Below are 25,271 nucleotides of genomic sequence, written 5' to 3' on the forward strand. Positions count from 1 at the left end.
TTCCATTCCTGGTGCACAACGTCTGTTCTAGAGTGTATAGCATTTTTATTTTATTTTTGCAAACTTACGTTATTTTAAACTCCGTCTAACCTAGATATGCTGGATGCTTTCAAGCCAGAATATGTGGCTCCTCTGGTTCTTTGGCTTTGCCATGAAAGTTGCCAAGAGAATAGCGGACTGTTTGAGGTAATATCCCTGTATTATCCTTTCCCGGCCACAAATTGTTCACATGGTCAGCTGTGAATCTTTGAGAAATGAGAGTTAAAGTGAGGTACATGCGTATGTGAATGAGGGTGAATAAGCTAATTAGTGGGGAGTGATGCCTGAATTTACACTCCCGATATTGGGTTTGCCTACCCACTTAACAGCTTTCTTGAAGCTAGGAGAATAATATGTTAGGGTTAAAGATAACCTGAAAGAAACAAAATGCAGAAAAAATAAGGGCAATATTCAACCAAGTTGTACTCAGAGTAGACCTATTGATATTAACGAACCTCACTTAGCCATGTTAATTAATTGCAGTGGGTGTACTCTGAGTAAATCTTAATTGAATACCACACAAAGAGTATATACTGTAGCTGTTTGACGTATTGGCTACATTCTGATTATACCTCAGCTTAATACATGGATAATGAATAAATCTTTTGCTTGCCCGTTCAGCTCCCCAATTCTTGCCTTCACAACAATCAAACCAAGAAGCCTCTTATTAACCATTGTTCCTTGTTCCATCAAAACCGGGAAACTATGATTAGCTGCTTTGAAACAGGCTAGGATGTTCAACCAAGGGTTGAAGCTGGTTTAATATTATGACTTGTTACAAAGTAGTAACCATAATTTCCCATTTCAGACAAAGCAGGCGATGATAGTTAATTAGAGGCTTCTTGATTAGATTAGCTGGGAGAGGAGGACTGAAGAGGTTGAGTGGGTGGGCAAAAGGCTCATATTCATATAATCTCCTTATTAAACCAAGATATGATCATCTGAATTGGGCTATTGTTGAAATGAAACATACTGCTCTTTCCAGTATGGCTAGAAGTACAGTTCTGTCACTGCTTGCTTCTTGAGGTTATATTAACTTCTAAAATTTTATATTGCAGGTCGGAGCTGGATGGATTGGAAAATGTAAGTGGTCTTGTACAATCTGGTCTAATACTTGCAAAAGAATCTGAATTTAATATGAAATGAAATCTTTATGTTGACATAAAATAGAATATGGAAACTTTAATTTGTTGCCTATTAAAGGTAGTGGACCTTTATGCCGATACGTCGGAATTATACAAAGGGGTATTTTTAGCCATTTTTAAACCACTTTAGTGGTACCACATTTTGGTAAGTAACTGTGGATTGAACTCGCATTTATACTACAAAGGCATATAGTATTATTTATTATTATAATAATTATTTATTAAATTTGTATACCCCCCGATACCCGCAAGTCTCAGGGTGGTCCACAACACAAAATCACAATGCAAAAACACATAATACGTAATAAAAACAAAAACAAGAAAACCCAATAATCCCGCCAACATGTTTTAAAAGGGCTTATAGCGGAGCAGTTTACCGTACATCCATGAAACAGTTCCTCAAAACTCCATCTCTGCTCCCTTTACAGGTGTTTTATGGGCACTCTATATTATGTGGACCAGCTTTTTGGTCACTGATTGCAAATGATAGTGTGTTTTTATCAGCTCTTATTTGAAATTGAATAAGGTGCTTTTATCATTCTTACAACTACTGTTCTCTTTTAAGTTTTCAAAATGATGCAAGCTGTGAACACAGATAAACAAAATGGCAAAAAAGCCATATTCAGCGAAGCTCTCTTACTTAAAGGTCTGAGCTAGAATTTCTGCTCTACGTGGGGGGTCTGAATTATGTAAAAATCAGGTTCTGTTCTTGGCAGGGAGCGATAATCTAGACTTTTGTTTTGATGGGAAAGGCTACTACTTTTACAAGGAAGCGGTGGTTCTGCAGCTTCAACAGTTGATAGCTATCTCTTACTATCGCTGTTTGCTTAGTACGCTGGGAGCGATCGCTAGGAGCCATTGTCAGACAGAAGAACCAGCCGATGACACCAGAGGAGGTGCAGAATAAATGGGAGACGATCTGTGACTTCAATAAAGCCAACAAACCTCGAACTATCCAGGGTATGGGCACATAAAATTCACTATATTTCTCAAATAATCATGTGGCTGTCTTTTCATTGAAGAACCAATTTTATTCTTTTTTTAAAAAAATAAATCACCCAGCTAAACATGATGGTACATGACTCATGTTGAACTTTTGGAAGTGTCAAGTCTTACCATAATGCATATTAAGGGAAAACACGAAACTCTGTTTCTTTCTGAGGAGTTTTCTAGCTTTCTTGAAGAGTAGTCTTAGCTATTTGACACTTGTGTTTACGTTCTGATGAATTGGAGTAGTCTGGCAGTGAGACTCTTAGGAGCTCAGTTTGTACTAGGGCTGAACAATGTATTGATATATTGTCCAAAACCAGTTTGAAGTCCATATTATGATACTGGTTTCATAATTTTTGACCTGGCAATATATCACGAATCATGGGATTTGTGTGTATGTGTGCTATGCAGAAATCATGATGTGGGAAAAAACGTGAAGCCAGCCGATGCTACATAGCTCCATCCTTATTTGAGACATTGTGATATATCAGAATATTGAGATATTTAGCTGGTGATATATCACAATGTTGAAAACCAGATATTGCAAAGCCCTAGTTTGTACCTGTGATGAACAAATTGGTGGAGCTAAAATAATCTGATATGGCAATCAGAATATATGGTACTCGGTATTTTAACATCGCAAGTAGATGACTTCATTTCAGAGCATATACTCTTGATTCTAGGAACTGAAAGCAGCAACAGACAAATGAAACATTTAGGAGATATCCCCCCCAACTCTTAAATACAAATTGTATAATGCTAAGTCATACTTGGAAGAGACTTGATGGGCCTTTAAGTTTGTCAGAATCAGGAATGCTACTCTTTTTCAAGGGACTGTTGATACCTGATTCCAGTGAAGATGATTTTTGATGATATATTTATGAGTGGCGGTCTAGTTGATCAGATCCTAGAAAGTTCAGGTTTTAGGTTTTACCCTTCAGCATCATCATAGGCTGAGTTGCGGACTGTGTTGAAGTTTGCAAACCAAGTTATCTACTAATAGTGTGGAGGATCATGGCTACTAACTAAAAATAAAAAGTGGAGTTCTAGCTACACAGCCCAGCCTTTCTCGAAAGAGCTTATTAATATGCCCCCTGCTACTGGTACAGCCTTAACAGATGATGCTAACACAGCGATGCCAACTACTAAAGACTAAGGGAAGAGCAGTTGGATAGATTTAGAAGGAGAGTAGGGTGCTCTTGTCTCTTGATCCCTCGGTTAAGTCCAGTTAAAGGCAACTATGGGGTTGCAGTGCTCATCTCGCTTTCAGGCCAAGGGAGTCAGCATTTGTCCATAGACAGCTTTCTGGGTCATGTGGCCAGCATGACTAAACCGCTTCTGGCTCAATGGGACACCATGACGGAAACCAGAGCGCACAGAAACGCCGTTTACCTTTCCGCCGCAGCTTTAGCTATTTTTCTACTTGCACTGGCGTGCTTTCAAACTGTTAGGTTGGCAGGAGCTGCGGCAGAGCAATGGGAGCTCACCCCGTCGTGGGGTTTCGAACCGCCGACCTCCTGATCGGCAAGCCCAAGAGGCCCACAGTTTAGCCCACAGCGCCACGCGCGTCACAGCAGACACTGTCAGCCATACAAACACCTAGTCCAGCACCAGATTTCTTTTGCCAAGCACTCATTTCTCAAACTAGAGAAATCATCCCCACTTCTCTTCTCCATGCCAGTGAAGCTGGTCCCTAGATGTGGGAATCGGCCATAATGTTGTTACTATTTTCCATATGGGCTGAGCGGCTGATGGCTTGTACATAAAAATAATTATATAAGTATGCGTTGAATATTCTGATAGAATAAACTCCACCCAGGAGCTACTCTATGTTGCTTGCTGAAAGTTAAACTAGTTGTTAACATTCCAAGGGGAATATAGCATGCTCGATCCAGTGCGCTGTTACATTTTTCTGCTGGGTGAAGAATTCAGTTATGTTCTTGGCTGTGGTTTGGATGAGAACGTGCCTTTGATTAATCTCTCATCTGTGAGAATTAGCAGAGAGCCTGGTAAAATGCTGCTGATATCTGACATCCTAATTCATTTAATTTTTCAGTGGAACGACATTAGAAAATTTCCCTCGGTAAGAAAGCCCCTTTCCTTAGTGCCTCAAGGCACCAAACTGTTAAGTAAGGAAAACTAATTAGAGTATTCACATTTAAAAAAATGAAAGCTATGTTACTTTATATCTGCAAGTTCAAGCTGTCCCCCGAGATTTCATTAAAAACTATTACCAGCATTAATGTAAGTAATTTGACGCTGTGAAAAGCTATTATATACTAAACTATCATATATAATTATACAAAAAATGCCAATTAGTGTAATTATTTACCTATCATTTGCGAGAATAGCCAAGAATTAGAGCCACAAAATGGTGTGTGTGTCTATTTAGATGCTGAGTGTGTAGGCCTGATTTTCATTTATCCCAGATTAAAAAGCACTGAAATTTGAGCTGTATCATTTTCAAAAAGTGATTTCTTCCTCTATAATGATCTCACTCTAATTAGGCTTAGGTCTTAGTCGAGGAAGGGCAAAACGAGAGGTTTTCTGTGTATCTTTGCTGGAGTTACAGCATATTTGCCTCCAAACATTATTAAAGAAACTAATAATGAATTCTAAATTAATTTATGCTTGACCCCCCCCCCCACCATTTAGATTGAAGCTGATTCGATAGCCGGTCCTCTAATGACCTTCCAAATTTATTGAGGCAAAAAGTTTGGGCGGCAGTATGCTATGTTGGTTTGTGGATGGCAGATTAAAGTTTTAAAACCCATCTAGGCTCTGATGATCACCTAGCAGCTTCTGACAAGCCACTCTATGCATGTTCAGGCATTTGCCTAAATATGTGAAGCATTAAACTGGGATAAGGGTAAAAGGTAAAGGTAAAGGACCCCTGACAGTTAAGTCCAGTCGCAGACGACTCTGGGGTTGTGGCGCTCATCTCGCTTTACTGACCGAGGGAGCCGACGTTTGTCCACAAACAGTTTTTCCGGGTCATGTGGCCAACATGACTAAGCCGCTTCTGGCAAACCAGAGCAGCACATGGAAACGCCGTTTACCTTCCCGTCGGAGTGGTACCTATTTATCTACTTGCACTTTGACCCACTTTCAAACTGCTAGGTTGGCAGGAGCAGGGACCGAGCAACAGGAGCTCACCCCATCGCGGGGATTCGAACTGCCGACCTTCTGATCAGCAAGCCCTAGGCTCAGTGGTTTAGACCACAGTGCCACCCGCGTCCCTAGGGATAGGGGTATACCCCCCCAAGTCCCACCCCATGTGTCCAGCTGCTCTTCAGATCTTCACACAGTTAGCATGCAGGTCTGAAGGTTTTCAAGCATGTTTGAGCACTTCCAGAAATTTCCCTATCAGTCCAAATCCTTTTCAGGGTTTCATGTTGTGGGAAGAGATTCGAAGCATGTTTAGCCCCTTTCTGCTTTCTGCTAGTTGTGGGGAGGCCTAAAGTGTAGCTGGCATGCTTGGGGACATGGGGGGCAAGGCTTGCATGCACCTCTGTTCTAGTCCTCGGTTTAATGGCCCGTCTTATTTCCTCATGAAGGGACCAGGCCCTTGGCAAGTAGAGGTCGACAGGGAACGTTGTACACCTATCTTCCAAACACTGAGCACTGCTGTTGGTTGGGAGAAGGATGAGACGCAGGGAGAGAGGCATGGGCAGGATTATTGGATTGGCGCTGCTACTGTGCTGGCAGTGCTGCCCACCCTGGCAGAGACGCTCAGTGTTCAGGAGGCTGGCAAAAGATATATATACAGAGAGAGGGAGAGAGAGAGAGAGAGAGAGGGAGAGAGAGAAACACACACACACACACACACACCCCTTTCAAGTTTATATATTTCACTAACTATACATTTCACTAATTTTACAATCATTTTGACATTTCAAAACTTGACTTCCTTCCCCCCCTTTTTGCCATTCCTTAAATTTATTTTTAATATCTTCTGCATAACCACATTAACTTAATTTGCTCATTTAATCATCTTCTTTATATATATATATATACTCTTATGAAACTGCAGGTTATTACATTGATCCGGTCAATGTTTTTATTTGTTTACAATTTATCTGTAAAAATTCAAGAAACCATTTCCATTCTTTTATTTTTTAAAAAAGAAGTTATCTTGATTTCTTATTCTTCCAGTAAGTTTTGCCATTTCTGCATATTCCATAAGTTTTTGTATCCATTCTTCCTTTGCTGGGACTTCTGCTTCTTTCCATTTTGTGGCAAGTAACATTCTTGCCGCTGTAGTAGCATACATGAATGGATTTCTATACATTTTAGGTAGTTCTGTCCCTATAATTCCCCAAAGAAAAGCTTCTGGGTTGTTGTTTTTTTTAAACAAAGGTTATTTTAAACATCCTTTTCATTTCATTATATATCCTTTGCCAGTAAGAGGAGGCCGGCAAAAGATGTTGCGTGTTGACTTCCACTGCCCTTAGAGAAATGTCCGTTATACAGGCATAGGCTCTCAAAGTTGTGAAACAAATCAGAAATTTCCCAAAATTTAGATGTGAAAGTGGAGAAACAGAATGACAAATGCGGAAAGCTGCATCTCTGATTGTGGTATGCTTAGTTCCCCCGCCCCTTTGCTGTCTTGCCCTTCTTACAGAGGGCTAAGTGTGGTGGTTTAGCCTCATAACTGCTCCATGAGGGAGGTAGAGAGAAAGAGAAAATGCTAGGTGAAATTCAAACCACTATTCCCAAAGTATAGCTGTAGCCATCATACTGCATTGCTAGTTCTGCTGTATAGCTCCTTTTGGGAAGAACAGTGATTTAATACATACTTTTAATATTCATAATAATAATGCTCGTGTCTGGCTTTTGCCTAATGCACCAGTAGCACTTCTAACATAGTGAGTTTGGTTACTGTTATTTTTTTGCTTGTCAGACTCTTAATGCCCAGGCTTGATAACCGCCACAGGGCACTTAAGTTTCAGGCAATTCATGTAATCCAATTTCCTTAGCATCTTGGTTGGAGACACTGGAAGTGTGACCTTGCATAACACAAGTTCCGCAGCCTATTCAAGTGCCAAAATATCATTGCAAATCTAATGCTGGAGGTTGGGACTGGAGTTGAGTTTCCTATGCCAGACAACAGAAGGTCAGCGCTCTGTACTATTGCAGTTCTCCCCCCTTTTTCTGCTTCTTGTTTGTGTTCCCTGTGAGAATTAATATATAGCAGAAGATACTCCCAAGAAGCGGAGAAGGAAATTGCATACCAGACAATCGGTAGGCCTAGAGAAATAGAATAGGTGACAGATTGCTATTTGTACCAGAAGTCGTGCTTTTGAATAATACTAGAAGGAGTCATAACTTACTGAGAGACCAAATGCTTGGCATCAAGAAAGCTGCAAGTTCAATCCTTGACATCTGCAGGTAGGGTTGGGAGAGACACCTGTCTGATCTTTTGGAGATTCATTGCCATTTAATGGAGATAATACAGGAAGAACAAGTTAGTGAATCAACGGTTGAAAGGATAATGAAAGGAATAAGGTAAAGGTAAAGGGACCCCTGACCATTAGGTCCAGTCGTGACCGACTCTGGGGTTGTGGTGCTCATCTCGCTTTATTGGCCGAGGGAGCCGGCGTACAACTTCCAGGTCATGTGGCCAGCATGACTAAGCTGCTTCTGGCGAACCAGAGCAGCACACGGAAACGCTGTTTACCTTCCCGCCTGAGTGGTACCTATTTATCTACTTGCACTTTGACGTGCTTTCAAACTGCTAGGTTGGCAGGAGCTGGGACCGAGCAATGGGAGCTCACTCCGTCGCAGGGATTCGAACCACCAAACTTCTGATTGGCAAGTCCTAGGCTCTGTGGTTTAACCCACAGCGCCACCTGCGTCCCCTAATGAAAGGAATAGATGAGATTAAAGTAAGCAAATTTAGAGAGCTGGAATTAAAAAAAAAACTAAAATGGTACAGAACTCCAGCCCAGCTAGCTAATATGGTAGCAGGATTGAATTCTAACTGTTGGCACTGTAAACTAGTCAAGGGATGGTTTTCCCATATGTACTGGGAATGCCCAGAGGTAAAGGAATTCTGAAATAAAATCCAAAGGTCATTAATCAACTGTTTAAACTGAAGCTTTCAATAGACTTTGATATCATGACAATGGGTATACTTGGAAACGCGGCTATAGAGAAAGGGGACCAGTTTACTTTCAAAGCTATGATATTAGCGGGAAAGGCAACGATAGCTTTAGGTTGGAAAGACAGAGAAAAATGGACAGTAGAGGCATGGAATAGTTATTTGTTTGAACTTACTCAGTCGGACATTGTCGCAGTAATGTCACAGGAAACAATGTGGAAGGTCAGGTCCACCACGATAAGGAACAGATGAAACTCCTATCTTCAAAGGATAGAAACTACTGGAACAAAAGACATTCGGTGGAAACTAAAGAGGCTATGCCCGTGGCTGAGAATAATTGTTCGAACCTTTCCAATGGATATTGGGGGGTGGGGGGTGGGAAGGGAGGGGAAGGAAAAATTGTACGGGGAATTTAAAAATTGTAAGGAGATAATATAATGTATGTAAAAATCCCCCCCCCATGGAGCTAATACTAGATGAGCCAGTAGTTTGGCACAGATGTAAGGCAGATTATTGTGTTCTGAAGTTATATGTGGGGAAAAGAATAGAAGTTGATAGAGATGCTAAACATGGGGTGGGGTGGGGGACCTTAGACCTTTGATGTAAGTACTGGAAGACTAAAAATATACCAGCTTTGGAAGAGGTGTTCAAATACTTTGTGGTGCTAAGCTGATACCTGGAAGTATTTTTAATTTGCCAGTTCAAGTACACTTTCTCCCATGTCTCGATTACTAAATTAGCACTGATTGTTTCTGATTTTAATTTAAGCAATATTTAAAGGATAGTGGGGCATACTTCGAGAGCTCTTTTTGCAAACTGTTCTCCAAACTCTCCACTCTTTTAAACAGTTAGCAGGTTGTGAGGGAAGGGGGTGGGTGGGTGTTTGGGGTGAGGTGTGCTGTGGGTGACAGTCCTAAAATGGCTGCCATGGGCGGGGTGGGAGGTGTCGCAACTCCAAATGTAGCTGGTGGGATGTGCTGTGTAACACAAAATAGTTGCTACATCTAAAAGAGTGCAGGGGGTGGGGATCATAGGAACACGTAATAGCGCTGGCCTGCCCCCCAGTCAATGGGAAAAAGGCAACCACACCAGCCATCACCATTCTTGCTCACAGAAACAAGCTATTTACATCTTTTCTCTGTTCAAAACAGAAGGAAGAGTTGGTGTCCAATTGTGTAACCCGGCAAAAAGTCGGCATATTTAAAGGGAGATGGGTTGTTCTATGTTGCAGAACTGAGCAGAAAGAGCAAATCACATCTCTCACATTGTGGATTTTTGAAGGGGTATTTACTGAGACCTTTAACAGGCCCTGTAGGAAGTACAGTCGTACCCTGGATCCCGAATGCCTTGCAGTTCGAACGTTTTGGTTTCCGAACACTGCAAACCCGGAATTGAGTGTTCCGGTTTGCGAACGTTCTTTGGAACCCAAACGCCCAACAAGGCTTCCACGGCTTCTGATTGGCTGCCAGAACTTCCAGCAGCCAATCAGAAGCCGTTCTTTGGTTTCCGAACGTTTTAGAAATTGAACAGATTTCCAGAATGGATTCTGTTCGACTTCCAAGGTACGACTGTACTGGCAGGCACTGGAGCCCACAGACAGCATTGGGAACCTCTATAATTAATATGTGAGGGTTCACATTAACAAGTGCAATGTAAAGCATACGAATGGTTAGGAGGCACTGTGTTAACTTCAAGAATAAGGAACTTCCCCAAAAGTGAGGTTGAAGTGTCATGTTAGCATTTTGTGACGGTTGTATTTTTGCTTGGAATGAAGCTGTGGAAAGACTTATTTTTGTGTGTGTGGTTTCAAAACCATTTCCCTTCTGTATTTCCAGAATCAGTCAGCATGCTGAATGACGTGTTAAGTCAAATAGAATCCCAAGATGTCTCCCCCAATCCCACAAGCTACAGTGCATCAAGATCCTCTACAGGCTTTGACCCTGTAAGTAAAAAATGCTTCTGCAAGGTACTTGGCTTGAAGATATTCCGTTGCCTGGAGCCAGGAAAAGCTACTGTGACACATGAATCGGAAGATGCAGTGTACTGTCTCAAAAGGTCAACTTTAAAATGTGAGCTGGAGAAGGCAGTGCTTTCCCCCACACTGTTCCCTTGTACACTATTCCATAGTGTAAAGTAACATTTATGAGAACTGATTAGACTAGAGAATTTGCTACTTCTTCTCCGAAGAATCCAGACACTCTAGTTCTGCAGGTTTGCTAGTCAGGTGTAATTTCTCTAGGCATTGGTCTGTAGGGCAAAGTAACATCTCTTTCAAAAAGTTAAAAATAAATGATGCCACTGTTTCGTTTTGTACCACAGCTGCTAAAATCTAGCATCACATTTCTCTTTAAGTGTGTGTGTGCAGCAAACATGCATTTTGAGAAGCTTGGCATAATTTGTGGACAAAGATATGTGCTGCCTTAAGGTTATTTGTCCCTAATGGGCTGCTGTCTCACTGGGGAAAGGGGAAGGCTGTAGCTCAGCGCATCTGCTTTACATGCAGAAGATTGCAGTTTAATCTCCAGCATCTCCAGGTAGGACCTGGTATGTCCTGTATCTGAAACCTTGGAGTGCTGCCGAGAGTCAAGTGTAGTCAGTAGCAAGCTTGAAGGAGCAATGATCTGCATTGGTATAAGGCAGCTTCCAATTTTTCTCCACAAAATATGACCATGGGGGGGAAGTGGAGTTTTGGATTTCCGGGCTAGCCACCGGCTCGAGAGCAGCTTCTCTGAGTTCAGGGAAGGCTTGAATGGAGTAAAAGTGGGGTAGCGAAGGCAGTGTCCCCCCCCAAAAAAAAACCACCCTAAGGTAGTGCGGTGACGAAGACAAGCCACAGCAGTGTTCTCTGCTGCTCCTTGCCTTACCAGGCATGACCAGACTTGGCCCTCCAGCTGTTCTGGGATTGCAGTTCCCATCATCCCTGACCGCTGGTCCTGTTAGCTAGAGATGATGGGAGTTGTAGTCCCAAAACGGCTGGAGGGCCAAGTTTGGCCATACCTGCCTTAGAGGGATTTGGAGGACCCTGTTTCAGGCAAGTGGAGTGGCACCGAGTTTTGAAATATCCTAGTTTTGCGATACCCTGGAGCCATAGTAATTTAGACGTACAACAGTTGTCCTAAAAGGGAATCGGTACAAAATATTTAACTGGCACACGGAAGGGATTATCTCTTCTCAATTTCCCGTCACCATTTTGAAGATAAACTAAGAATGAGTTGCTGCGTTCTTGACTGGTATTCAGATTGATTATGTGTCCCTCTATGATATATATACAAGAAAGGAGGAGCTAGATACATTTTCTCATACATCCTTTACCTTTTCCCAACTTTTGATATCAGTGGTGTGAAGACTTTCCTTTTTCGGCTGACCTATTAATGGTTGAAATCAAATTTAGTACATTTGTATGAGATTTTCACTCTGCATGGGATTGAGTAGGATTTTTTTCTTCCTTTTTATATTTCAGTCATACATGGGAACCCATAAAAGTTATTAGACTGTAAAACAAATGAGCATCTTATAAATTGGAAGCAGCGATGGGCGTCTTGTGGCACTCCTAGATGTTGGTGGATGTTCAGCTCCCAACAGACCCAGCCATCATGGCCAGGTCAAAGATTATGGGAATTATAGTTCCACCGCATCTGGAATGGCTACAGATTCCATCTCTGGTTAATACACATTTGTGTGTATTTTATTTTATTTTTAGCATTCATATGGCCTGAGAGAAAAATCCAATGTCTTCCCCTTTTATAACAGCTTTCTCTCTTTGCCTTGAGGTGCTTCTTATTCACCAAAGACTACTTGTTAATCGCTCTGAACTTGCTTTTGGTAGGAACGGAACATCTAAATTAATAATACTAATGTGCGCTCCTGTTTTCAATACCCACAGTCGCAGAGCATTGGCCAGAAGCTGCCCACAATGTCTTATGAGTACAGCCATTTGCAGCCCATCTTGTATGCACTAGGCATAGGCATGTCAACAAAAGATCCGGACCACCTGAAATTCCTGTTTGAAGGAAGCGAAGAGTTTTGCTGTCTTCCAAGCTTTGGAGTTATACCAGCTCAGGCCTCTATGCTCGATGGTGGATTGTCTAGCGTTCCAGGACTTAATATTGATTTTACTAAGGTGAGTGTGAGCCACAACAATTGAATTGATTTTATGTGTCAAACTGTTAGCAAATGAAACAGCATGCATAGCAGATGCAGATTTAGCAACGGAGGGGGGAAATTTGGATACGCGAAAATCTAATGCATTAATCATCAGTAGTAAACATGGAGTCAATATAGCTTGGCTTTGAAATGAAGCAGCCTGATTTGCCCTCATTTGCTGTTGCCCCAGATGATACATTCCGTTAAAATTTTGGACAGTGATGAAAACTAGAGCCTAGCAAGTCCAGCTGACTGCAACACATGGCAAATTCCAAGTGCGAGTGGTAAAGAAATACTCATTACAGTGGTACCTCAGGTTACATACGCTTCAGGTTACATATGCTTCAGGTTACAGACTCCGCTAACCCAGAAATACTGCTTCAGGTTAAGAACTTTGCTTCAGGATAAGAATAGAAATCGTGCTCCGGCGGCGCGGCGGCAGCAGGAGGCCCCATTAGCTAAAGTGGTGCTTCAGGTTAAGAACAGTTTCAGGTTAAGAACGGACCTCCGGAACGAATTAAGTACTTAACCCGAGGTACCACTGTACCTCCTCAATATCTCAACATTACAATGTCAGTCACGATACAAAGGAGAAACAAAGAAACTGAAAATAATGTGCTATGCATTTCACTTGCATCAGGGTAGGGATCCTATCATCCTTCCAGATATTGCTGGGCTACATTTCCCCTCACCCCTCACAGTTGGCCAGTCTGAATGGGGCTGAAAGGGTGTGTGACTCTAGCTGTATCTGGAGGGCCTAAGGGAGTGGGTGGTGTTGTGGTCTAAACCACCAAGCCTCTTGGGCTTGCCGATCAGAAGGTCGGCGGTTCGAATCCCCGCGACGGGCTGAGCTCCCGTTGCTCTGTCCCAGCTCCTGCCAACCTAGCAGTTTGAAAGCATGCCAGTTCAAGTAGATAAATAGGTACTGCTGTGGCGGGAAGGTAAATGGCATTTCCCTGCACTCTGGCACTCGTCATGGTCTTCTGTTGCACCAAAGCTGTCCATGGACAAATGCTGGCTCCCTTGGCCTGAAAGCGAGATGAGCACCGCAACCCCATAGTCAAGTTTGACTGGACTTAACCATCCAGGGCTCCTTTATCTGGAAGGCCACAAATTCTTCACCGTTAACTTGCATCAAGTTTCTCCTATGACACATGAGAGGCCTGGGGAAAGCATCCAGAGACTTCCAACCTTCTTCTTTAATAGTTAAAGGGCAAAGATAATGTTAATAATGAGGTGAGATTCCCCACCACCACCACCACCATAAAGAATACCTAAGGTGTTACCTGTTTAACAAAATGGAAGCAAAGTGTGAATTGGACAAAGAATTACTCTTTAAACAGAAAAAGGTGAGGGATGGCGGCTATGTATCTGATAGTTTATCCACCTCAGACTGAAAATTTACAAGGCCATAAAACATATGATAACTATTATCCCGCTTAATGGGCAATTTGCAAACCCTTTTGAGGAAAAGCAACCTAAGTCTTTGTGCTTTGTTTCACATCATGTTTCCAGATCAAATAATAGACTGTCTTTACCCGAGGATAGGATATAATAAAATATAATATAATATAATATAGAAATAAAATAATGATACATTGCGTTGTCAAGTGTTAACACAGTAAAAAATAAATAAGTAAAGATACTTAATCTCTTTATATCGTTTTAAAAACTGTAGCAGTATAGACTGCAGTTTTCTGACAGCAGTGCAAATGATGCAAATTTCTGTCTTATTATAGGTGTTACATGGTGAGCAATATTTGGAGCTGTATAAACCTCTGCCAACATCGGGTAAGACTTCAGCCACCCTAATTAATTTGTGTGTGTGTGTGTGTGTGTGTGTGTGTGTGTGTGTGTGTATATATATATATATATATATATATATATATATATATAAAATCATATATATGGTGTAGCACTCTGTTGGTGTTTTTACCAAGAGTAATTTGTATTATTCTTCATGATCTCTGTACAGTTTCAAGTGGAGTTTCTCTACCCGCAGAAAACAGCCTTCAGCCCATTCTTTATCCAGGGAACTGATTCTCATATCATCTCCCTTCAAGGGGAGGTTTTTATTGTATTATGCATGTGTCAGGGGCCAAGGCTCTGTTCTCACCTTCCAGCTCAATCTCACTATTTAGTATGTTCTACAATATACTTGATCCAAAATTCAAATCATGCCATGCTATTCTTGGGTGTGTGTGGATTTTATATTGCAAACTTTAGCTATTTATTTTCTTGGGAGGCCTGTAAGTATTTCTGTATTACTTCTGTGTCATTTCTTTTTCTTCTTTTCGATTTTAGGAAAACTAACTTCGGAGGCCACTATTGCTGACATCCTAGATAAAGGCTCAGGAGCGCTTATTCTCTTGGATGGTAACTCTCCTACTATGTGTTAAGAGCAAATGGGCATAGAAATGAGTCTTTAAAATGGAATGAACCTTCCTAGCGGTGCCTTGAAGCCATCTTGGAGGAAGGCTTTGTAACAGCTACTGGAATCTTGTCTTGCCCTGAGGGCAATTTCAATATTATCTGGGTTTGCCACGCATCTAAAGACATAACATATGTGAACTGGCCTTGATATTTTGCCAGCCTAGTTTTAAACCCCCCAAAGTGGTTAGTGTGTTTGTTTGTGCATGTTCTGGAATGCATTACAGTGGTACCTCGGGTTAAGTACTTAATTCGTTCCGGAGGTCCGTACTTAACCTGAAACTGTTCTTAACCTGAAGCACCACTTTAGCTAATGGGACCTCCTGCTGCTGCCGCACCACCGGAGCACGATTTCTGTTCTCATCCTGAAGCAAAGTTCTTAACCCGAGGTACTGTTTCTGGGTTAGCGGAGTCTGTAACCTGAAGTGTATGTAACCTGAAGCGTATGTAACCCGAGGTACCACTGTATAGGTTTAGGATATAAGAGTTGTGGGTTTTTTTCCAGTGAAGACTTCGTGGGGCCTACCCCTCCCCACAGCCAATCTCATATTTATTGTTTTTACTCTGTATTCATAAAGCTCGTATTTTATTTCAAATATTCTTATGCCTCTCTTTAGTAGAGATTTCTAACTCAGCTTGTCATGTTAAATAGCAGAATTCCAGAAAATAGAGGAGCGTGGGTGAAGATAATCTCAAGACAAGTGCAACAAAGCATATAACCAGCTTATATTAAATGACAAAAGCCCAGGCAAATGAAATTGTCTGTGTATGGGCCCAAAGTTAACTTCAGAAGGCAGGGGGACATGGAGGAAGACCCCTTAGAAAATGACTGCAAGGTTCAGGCGGCCTCATGCAGTTGAAAAACTTGGGTCAGAGCAGTGAAAAGGAGGGGCGTTTCAGTAGTTTTTAGATAGAAGCAGGGCTTTTTTCCAGCCAGAACTCAGTTCCGGCACCTCTCAGGTGGGCGCCATTGCCATTCTAAGCGAACGAAGGAGGTGTCCATGGTGAGTTCTGGCGCCTCTTTTTCTAGAAAAATAGCACTGGGCAGAAGGAATAGAGTAAAAGAACTATGTAGCTCTTCTCACCCAGTTCCCTGAAAATTCAAGTCAAAAGTTCTCCGCTGATTTCTTAGTTTCGCTCAACACTACACTAGTTTTTACTTTAGCATGCTGTAAACAGAGCCGCAGCTAATACCCTGCAGTTATGTCATTATGGGTTGTATTTTAAGAAAGGAGGATATGTTGTTTGCAATTAAACTAAAATGCTTCTTTTTTTGGCCTGATCTTGTCTAGTCAACACATACTCTGGAAAGGACCTTTTGTGCTATAACCAGTTCTCCGTCTTTGTTGTCGGAGCTGGAGGTTTTGGCGGGAAACGCTCGTCTGAGAAAACCAAGGTAATAGGAGCTTTAAGTTGGGCAGCATGGGTAATCTGTGAATGAATTCGAAATGTATTTTGAACCAGGGATAGACAGCCCAAAGCCAGAGCGTTCCAAATTGTGTGTCGGCTGCAGTGCGTAGGTGTGTCGTGCAAATGCTCCCCACGCTCCTCCCGGGGCTGGAAAGGGATTAATTTAACTTCCGGTTTGCTAGTAAAACTGAATTACTGTGTTGCGAAATGTTGCATGTCTAAAAAGTTTGTCACCAGTATGAAAGGTTTGGCCTAAGGCCTGGAATCTGAATCCAGATCTCTCAGGAGGGATTATCAAGAGCGTGTGGGATTGTGCGTAGAAACCACTGGTCCCAACTCTATAGGGCTGAGGTGTCCGGCCCCCTCCATATCTGTGGGGAGAGGGTCAGGCGCTCATAAAGTTGAGGGGGTGGAGGAGGCACAGCTTCAGTGGTCAGCTTCTTCTGGGCGAGAGAGAGGAGGAGCCACTGGCCATTCAAGCTGTGCCTTGCTGAGCTCCTCATGATGATGTGACGTCACACGTGCATGATGTCACAAACCTGGAATGCACGATGTGCATGTGACATCACACGCACCCCCGTCAGACACATGATGCCGTACGCGTGACATCACTTCGGCTCCCCTCCTCCACTGATTTTCTTCCAGCTCAAGTCATTCCGTCTCAATAGCCATCTCCTGCCCTTTTCCCAAAAGCTTCTGAGGCAAGGGTGACCTTTGCATCCCTGGAGGACTGGCAGCTCTCATGATTAAGTCCTCATGATTAATTAAAAAAAAACCAATATTGATACTTATTCAGAGAGATACAAAAATACATGCCCCTTACAAAATATATTTTTATATTTGAAACATATATGTTTCATATATACATAAACTGATATGAAACAACTACTTAGTCTAAAAAAAGAAAAAGAATAAAGACAGAAAGGAGAAAAGACAAGGAAAGGGGAAACCTAGAGAAAGAGAGGAAAGAAAGAGAAAAAAGATTAGAAAAAGCTAAAGAAGAATAAAAGGAATTCCAGCTCTCTGTGCTCCAGCTAAATATAGTATTCACTCCTTAAGATCCAAACATCCTATCTTCTATAAACCAGTATTTTTCAGTCTTCAAATCTAACTATGACAAGTTCGTTTTTTCTTTCACGCAAAAAGTCCATGAGAAATTTCCAATCCTTAGTAAATGTCTGTAATTAGACATGTTAACTTCTCCGCTGTCTCAGCCAAGTCCAATAGTTTTATCAGCCATTCTTCTATAGTGTGCGAGGCTGTATCTTTGTGCATGTAGCAAAAGGCAAGAGAAGTTCTCAAGCATCTTTGAGAGTGACCATTTCCACGAAGGAACATACAATTGGCCTAGCAGCCATTGAAAACTGTATTCCCTATGCTGTTTGGCTTTAAAAAGTACTCCGTTTGAACATCTAGGTTTGCAGTACTAGTCTCAGCAGTTTTGGCTGGTGGTGCCTGGCTCCTTTAGAAAGACAAGTCTCAAAACTGAGTAACGTACAAAACAACCAGACATAAAATGTCACTAAGAACAGGGGCAGAGTGCTTATTTATCTTTATTTCCAGGTCACGGTGAACCCACCCAACAGACCACCAGATGCCACTGCCATGGATCTCACTACAGGAGATCAGGTAAATAGTTTACTTCCTGCCATATATATATATATTTAAATATTCCTGTGAAGTTGGAGGTGTTGTATGGAGTCTTGTATTTAACAAGTCACCTGGTCGCCATAGGTCATAAGGATTTCAAGCAGGCAGGCCAGCAGGCTGATGGAAGAATGGCGAATCACTTTGCTGCTGCTCCTTTAGTTCACTTGGTTTCTGTTCTAGCTTTTCCCTTCCAGACATGCATATTATGAAACAACTGCACAGTCTACTTTCTTTCCTTTTTCCTATTCTTTGCAGAGTAACTGAGTTACTGCGTTCGCTTCCATAAATCTTTGAGTAAAAAGGAAGTGTTGACAGAAGATCAAAACCAAGTCCAAAAGCATTTAAATTGTTAACAGTTTGTGGAGAGATGAATCAATTAATTTCAGCTCTACAGGGGGACTTTCTACGTGACTATGGAGTTTAAAGGATCATCTCATTACTCATTCCTGCCAATTATCAGATTGATGTTTTAAATCAATGAAGAAAGAATTGTTCTGCCAAGGGATCAATCGCACTATTGAAATATGTGTTCTGCGACCCATGTCCCGCCTGATACGTTTTTTCTTGTTAGGCCTTTTCCAAAATGTGTATTAAGAAACATTTTTCGTAGAGACCAATGGAGAGAATCCTCAAGTGGTGATTTACAGGTTGTTGTTTTTTTTAAAAAAAAATACAGTGAAGAAACTATCTCTACCTGGCACCCTGAATACAGAAGGAAATACTGTGTCGTTGTAATACATGTCTTCTGTGATATTCTGTGTTTCTCCTAGGGAATAGGTTTGAGCTTAATAGAGCTTTAATTAACTTCAGTAAATGACTTTTTTCTCAACTTGCAGTATTTGTGCTGGTTGTAACAAATAGTGGCAAATTGGGATTTTCATGAATATTTCAATCTTGTTACCTTTGTTCCTTTTCATTCCTGATTTTAATACTTCAGGACTTGGTTCTGCTTATTACTGCAATCAGACCTAAGAAGCCTTAACTGGCAAAATCTCTCTCTCTCTCTTTATGTTTAGAAATTAACTATGTTCCACGCACTGTAGTTTATGCAGCATCCTGTGAATGTATGGGAATATGCATAGTCTCACTAAAGTTGTGGGTGTGTCTAGTTAAAAAAAAAGAGGATTTTAAATATTGATCACAGCTTTTCCTTAATATTCGCTATAAACCACACCCAAGATTCTGTAAAGTGCAGAATTTACACCAGCATTTCTGGCTGCCTGGGACATGCTTTCACCTCTTTTGATTCTTTTGCTACCTCAAATGCCCTTTCGTGGGGTTTTGGAGTTACACAAGAGGACTGGCCTTAATTCACAACGCTGCTTCTTGTTAATCTAGCAGATAATCTTGTGTGGGGAATTAATCCCATATTGGGCAGAAGTAATTCTATCTCGGACACACTCAATAGAGTCCCTTGGCCTGCCACTGATTGCCAGATGATGGAAAAACACAGCCTTGGGGGAATAGTTATTCCCTCGTTCTTTTCTCCTTCGTTGAAGGGATAGCCATCCAGCAATTCAGTTCATCTTTACCAGGCATAGGCAAACTCGGCCTTCCAGATGTTTTGGGACTACAACTCCCATCATCCCTAGCTAACAGGACCAGTGGTCAGGGATGATGGGAATTGTAGTCCCAAAACATCTGGAGGGCCAAATTTGCCTATGCCTGATTTTTACAGATGCCTTGCTCTGCTTCGAGTCCCCTACTACTACTACTAATATTTCGCCCATCTGGCCAGGTTTCTCCAGCCACTCTGGGCAACTTTGAGCACATATAAAAACATAATAAAACATCCAACATTAAAAACGTTCCGATACAGGGAAGTTTTTGTAACAATTTTGAATGCAAACATTCCTGACAAGGTCACATTTGTATGTGTGTGAGCTTATTAGTAGTCTCACTCACGTGCACACACACCACATTTTTGTTGTATATAGGTGAAAATTCAGGAAGTCCCTTGTGCGTGAAGCTAGATAAATTTGCACATTTTTAGGCAACACATGTCCTTTTCAGAATGCACTGAAAAGTCAGGGTTGTTTTTTTAATCCTTTCCCCCTTTCATGCTAAGCACTTCCAGATTTAGTATATGCAGATCTCTGATGTAGCATAGCAGCAAATTGCATAATCCTCAGCATATGTACTCGGAAGCAAGTTCCACCTTGCTTCAATGGGATTTAGTCCCTAGAACGTGTGTTTGAGATTTCAGTCTAAGAGTGAGGTTTGAGCCACGAAGCCCCTGCCCTGCATCCACCCCAATCAATTATTTTTACCTCAACAACAACTTTTTCAGGGCCCAGTAGGGATTGCAGAGAAAATGTGTTTGAAGCTCTCTGTAGAAGTAGAATTCCTCCTCGGGAATGTAGAAACGAAACCGCGGACACAGTTTTATTACTTTACTCTCTCAGTCAATAAAAACTTGATATTGCGGGCTGCTTTGAGTCTATTTAATAGTCATTTTCTAATACGAGGGCCAGCCCTTAAAATGCATTATCAGGGTAGCTCACAATAAAGTATTGTATTTTGTGAAATAACTGATGCAATAAAATAAGCTAAAAACCGAAATTCACTAAAAGCAGCCGCTTGGATAGCAAATCAGTGTTTTGCTATCAGTGTTTTAAAGCTCAACAAAAGTTTTAAAAGCTGAAAGCCTGTTAAGAAAACAACAACCAATACTTTCACTTGGCACCAGAAAGAAATTGGAGTTAGCGGGTAGGCAAGCCGCTGAAAAGGTCCATTCTCCAGTATTTTAGGTACAGTCTTTAGGTATCAGGACCCTTTTCTGGGTTTCATTGCTGAGGATTCAGAGTACGGACAAATACCTGTCTGGGCACAGCTGGTGTTTCAGGTAACCTGGTCCTAAGCTGCAAAGGGCTTTAAATGCAAAAGCATTTTGAATTTATTTATTTTTCCCCCATTTTTAAAAATCAATTTTCCAAGTTTATAACAAATACAACACAACACAAAAAACAAAACATATAAAACAAACAAACATATAAAATTTCTTCCAATCAGAATCCAAATTAATTTCCATTATTAAGTGACTTCCTCAAATCCTTCCTAACTGATTTTCATTAAGTCTCATTTTAGCAATTTTCCAATATTCACTTTCTAATATAATTAACTAGTTCAAATTACTAACTTCCTTTCATCATAATCTCAATCCATAGTATTATACAATTCAACATACTTTAATCCAAGCCAATTTAATACTTGCAAGTATTTCCACTTATATTATAATATTTAGCTAGATATTCCTTAAAATTCTTCTAATCTACTTGATATTTCTTTCTTTCTGATTGCGGATTATTCCAGTAAGGTCGGCCAAAGTCCAACATCTTCATCTGCCAATCTTCCACTGTTGGTATTTCTTGAGATTTCCAATTTTTGGCTCATAAAATTCTCGCTGCAGTTGTGGCATACAAAAACATTCTAACGTCTTTTTTTGGCAATTCCATTCCTATTATCCCCAGTAGAAAGGCTTCTGGTTTCTTAACAAATGTATATTTCAACATTTCTTAACAAATGTATATTTCAACATTTTTTTCAATTCATTATATATTTTTCCCCAGAAGTCTTTCACTTTTGGACGCGTCCACCACATATGGTAAAAGGTGCCTTCTTTTGCTTTACATTTCCAACATAAATTATCACTCTTATGGTAGATCTTTGCTAATTCTACTGGGGTTAAGTACCATCTATACATCATTTTCATAATATTTAATAATAAACTTAACCCCTTTCTTCCACAACCTTTCCCAATCTTCCATCATTATATTATGACCAAAAACTCTTGCCCAATCTATCATCACAGATTTCACTTGTTCTTCCTTTGTATTCCACTCCAACAATAAATTATACATCCTAGGCAATTTTTTGACGTTAGTATCTAACAACTCCGTTTCCAATTTGGTTTTTTCCTTTGCAAAACCATTTTTCTTATCCAATTTAAATAATTCATTAATCTGGTAATCTTTAACTTGATCAAAAAAGCATTTTGAATTTAGCCTGGAAAGTTCTCTTTCAGTTCTACAGCAGGGGTAGCCAGCAGGGGTGCTTCTCTCGTGGATAACAAGTCCCTCCAGCCCCAGCCATTATGGTCTTTGGCCAGGGATGGTAGGAGCTGTACTCTCCAACAATTGGAAAGCGCTGCTTTGATTCCCCCTGTTGTGCAGCAATTGCATGTGTTTATTGTTCTTGTTATCATTATTAGTATTTGAATTTATATACCGCCCTATACCCGGAGGGTTCAGGGCAGTTCACAGAACAAAATCAAAACATAAAACCACAAAATATATAATCAAAATAAAAACAACAACCCAGTAACACCCCCCCAAAAACCCCCACCACATTTTAAAAGGGCATTGGATGTCAATCAAATCAACCAAAGGCCTGGTTAAAAAGGAATGTTTTTGCCTGGCACCTAAAGGTGTATAATGAAGGCGCCAGGCGAACCTCCCTGGGGAGAGCATTCCACAGACGGGGAGCCACTGCAGAGAAGGCCCCGTTCTCGTGTTGCCACCCTCCTTGAAGCGGTGGCACACAAAGAAGGGCCTCAGAAGATGATCTCAGGGTCCACATAGGTTCATATGGAAAGAGGTATTGCAGTCCTGATAAAGGAGATGTGTGATAGAAGTATACATAGTGTGTAGAAAATGATCAGAAAGAGGGTTTTCTCCCTCTTTCATAGTACTAGAATCCCGGGGCCATCTAATGAGGTAATAATAATAATAATAATAATTTTGTTCAGGCATCGCTCTTTATGCTGTGAAGTTATTATTTTGATATTGAGTCCTGAAATCTTGCTTTCTTAAAATTCTATGGTGTATTTGTTAACAAAACTATTTGTTTCTGAGAAACACTTTCCTAATATGTAGCAGTCCCCACCTTCCCACTTCCTTGCAATCCTTCATTTTGTCATCCATGATGCACAATAGCCATGATTAGAGGGGAATTTGCGACTGACAATCCCATTAAAAAGCCATGCCTGTACACCTATTAGTATCGGCTTTTGTGACAGCACTAGAGTTACTAGCACCAATAGAACCCAAAAGAAAAAGGGGAAAAACTTGGCAGTGTGTAGAAATGCACAATTAATCCAATTTAGAACATTGTAAACGATATCGCAGCCAAAAATTTAAATGCATGCTTAACTCGAAGCAATGATTGTTAATCTCACCCTCGTTGATAATTTAACCCAAGTGTTGGATTACTTTGCTGCTTCTCTTTTGTATTGCTACTCCGAATCGAGAGATAAAGCTTATTTTGATGGCCTGGTTTCAAGTGCTTGCCTTGGCAGAAGGTAGTGGGAAAGAATGAACCACTTTGAATTTATCTGAATGGGAACAGCAGATGCTGCAATCACTCAGGCCTGGAATATACAGATCATAAATACAAAGGTTTTGCTCGCGTATGGAATCGTGCACAGTTGGTTTCTGGAATAAATCTTAGACCAAGAGTGTTCATTTCATCCCAGTGCAGTGGAACTTGCCGCCAGACTGCCGCTTCTTGCAGCCCAAGGTAAAGTGAGAAACCTTGGACAGGAACATCTTGCAGCTCGCTCCAATTCCTGTGTTAACTCTGTTTGTGAAGGAGTTGATGCTGGAATGGGAAGTGGCCGCAAGCTGGGCTCCTCCTGTGTATTTCAGTCCTTCTCTCATTACCTTGCTACGCAGGTTAGGTGCAAAACAGCTTCCGTGCCTACACTTGCAGGCTGAGTATGAGAACTGAGAGCTGTTCTGTGCACTGGGCAAAATGAATTGTTTGATGGAGGTGGCAGAGTTTTACACTGTACCACTTTAGCCTGCCAGTTTGGGGACGGGTGGATTGCACTTTTCACTTCTCTTCCTGTATATTGTAAACGAGCATATCAGAAAGAAAATAAAGCTTTCACATAGCATTCTCCCTGGTGTGCTAATTTTGCCACATGCTGAAGCCTTGTTATGCAGGAAAGCATTCACTCTGAACTGCTTCTTTATATTGTCAGGTATCTACCAAAGATGGGACGCGGGTGGTGCTGTGGGTTAAACCACAGAGCCTAGGACTTGACGATCAGAAGGTTGGCGGTTCAAATCCCCGTGACGGGGTGAGCTCCCGTTGTTCGATCCCTGCTCCTGCCAACCTAGCAGTTTGAAAGCATGTCAAAGTGCAAGTAGATAAATAGGTACCACTCCAGCGGGAAGGTAAACAGCGTTTCTGTGCGCTGCTCTGCTTCACCAGAAGCAGCTTAGTCATGCTGGCCACATGACCCGGAAGCTGTACGCCGGCTCCCTCGGTCAATAAAGCGAGATGAGCGCCGCAACCCCAGAGTCGGCCACGACTGGACCTAATGGTCAGGGGTCCCTTTTACCTCTACCTTCATCTACCAAAGATGTATCATCTCTTGCCTATCTGTTGTTGGTTACCATTGCCCTCTCCCTTCTATTTAAATGCTGACAGTGGTAAAGATTATAATCTCCTTGGAGCTAGCCTTTTTTTGTTATTGTTAGTTCATTTATTTGCTTGCTTGTTTGCCACCCATCTTACCAGGTTGCCCCAGTCAATCCGGGCGGCTTTCAACAAACTAAAACATCAAATGCAGTAAAACATCAAACTTTAAAAACTTCCCTGCCTTCAGATATCTTCTAAAAGTCAGATAGTTGTTTATTCCCTTGACATCTGATGGGAGGGTGTTCCACAGGGCGTGTGCCACTACTGAGAAGGCCCTCTGCCAGGTTCCCTGTAACTTCACTTCTCACAGGGAGAGAACCGTCAGAAGGCCCTTGGCGCTGGACCTCAAGTGTCCGGGCCGAACTACTGTGTCATATACACTGGTGGTACTATATTGGACCCCTTACAGATCGACAGCTTTCAGGAAAATGTTACAAAGATAAAATTAACATATCCACCCCCCTTCAAGTTCTAGTCCCAGATCAAATTGACACACAATCTCTCTTTTTTTGCCAAAAGTTAAAGATGCAATTCTTTTAATTGGGTCCTCTGCTCCTAAGTATCTGTGTTTTATTACCAAAGTATTGCATGCTTTTCCAGAGAAAAAATATTTTCAGTATGGAGATCTATTGTATTGGAACACCTGCTATTGTGACAGACCCCACCCTACCCATTCATAAAACAGTATGTGATTGTATAACAAGACTGCTGTTTCCCTTAGTTTTGCCAGTGACCTTTATTGTTGACAGCAGGCAAGACTGAAAAATTGATGCCGACAGGTTGAATATTGCCTTTCCTCTTTTGATCTGGCAGAACTCCTAAATTGTTAGGAAATAAAACTTGACAATTTGTGTTATTAATTGGCGAGCAATCCAACCATATTATGACCAACTTCAGGCTAATGCTGCTAATCAATTGACTTTTGTTATGGTCTA

At 41.3% G+C, this 25,271-nt stretch overlaps 1 protein-coding gene across 1 annotated transcript in view; it reads left to right on the plus strand.

The window, feature by feature from the left end:
• HSD17B4 (hydroxysteroid 17-beta dehydrogenase 4) overlaps positions 1 to 25,271 on the plus strand; it is a 72,611-nt gene that overhangs the window by 23,728 nt on the left and 23,612 nt on the right. Inside the window, exons 9-17 of the mRNA XM_053407897.1 lie at positions 95 to 186; positions 1,098 to 1,122; positions 2,016 to 2,144; positions 10,113 to 10,219; positions 12,161 to 12,397; positions 14,160 to 14,211; positions 14,725 to 14,796; positions 16,143 to 16,246; positions 17,824 to 17,889. Of these exons, the coding sequence (XP_053263872.1) occupies positions 95 to 186; positions 1,098 to 1,122; positions 2,016 to 2,144; positions 10,113 to 10,219; positions 12,161 to 12,397; positions 14,160 to 14,211; positions 14,725 to 14,796; positions 16,143 to 16,246; positions 17,824 to 17,889 (884 nt within the window). The remainder of the gene's footprint in view (positions 1 to 94; positions 187 to 1,097; positions 1,123 to 2,015; positions 2,145 to 10,112; positions 10,220 to 12,160; positions 12,398 to 14,159; positions 14,212 to 14,724; positions 14,797 to 16,142; positions 16,247 to 17,823; positions 17,890 to 25,271) is intronic.

The sequence above is a fragment of the Podarcis raffonei genome, chromosome 11 (genome assembly GCF_027172205.1).
Source record: "Podarcis raffonei isolate rPodRaf1 chromosome 11, rPodRaf1.pri, whole genome shotgun sequence".
Classification (NCBI taxonomy): Eukaryota; Metazoa; Chordata; class Lepidosauria; order Squamata; family Lacertidae; genus Podarcis; species Podarcis raffonei.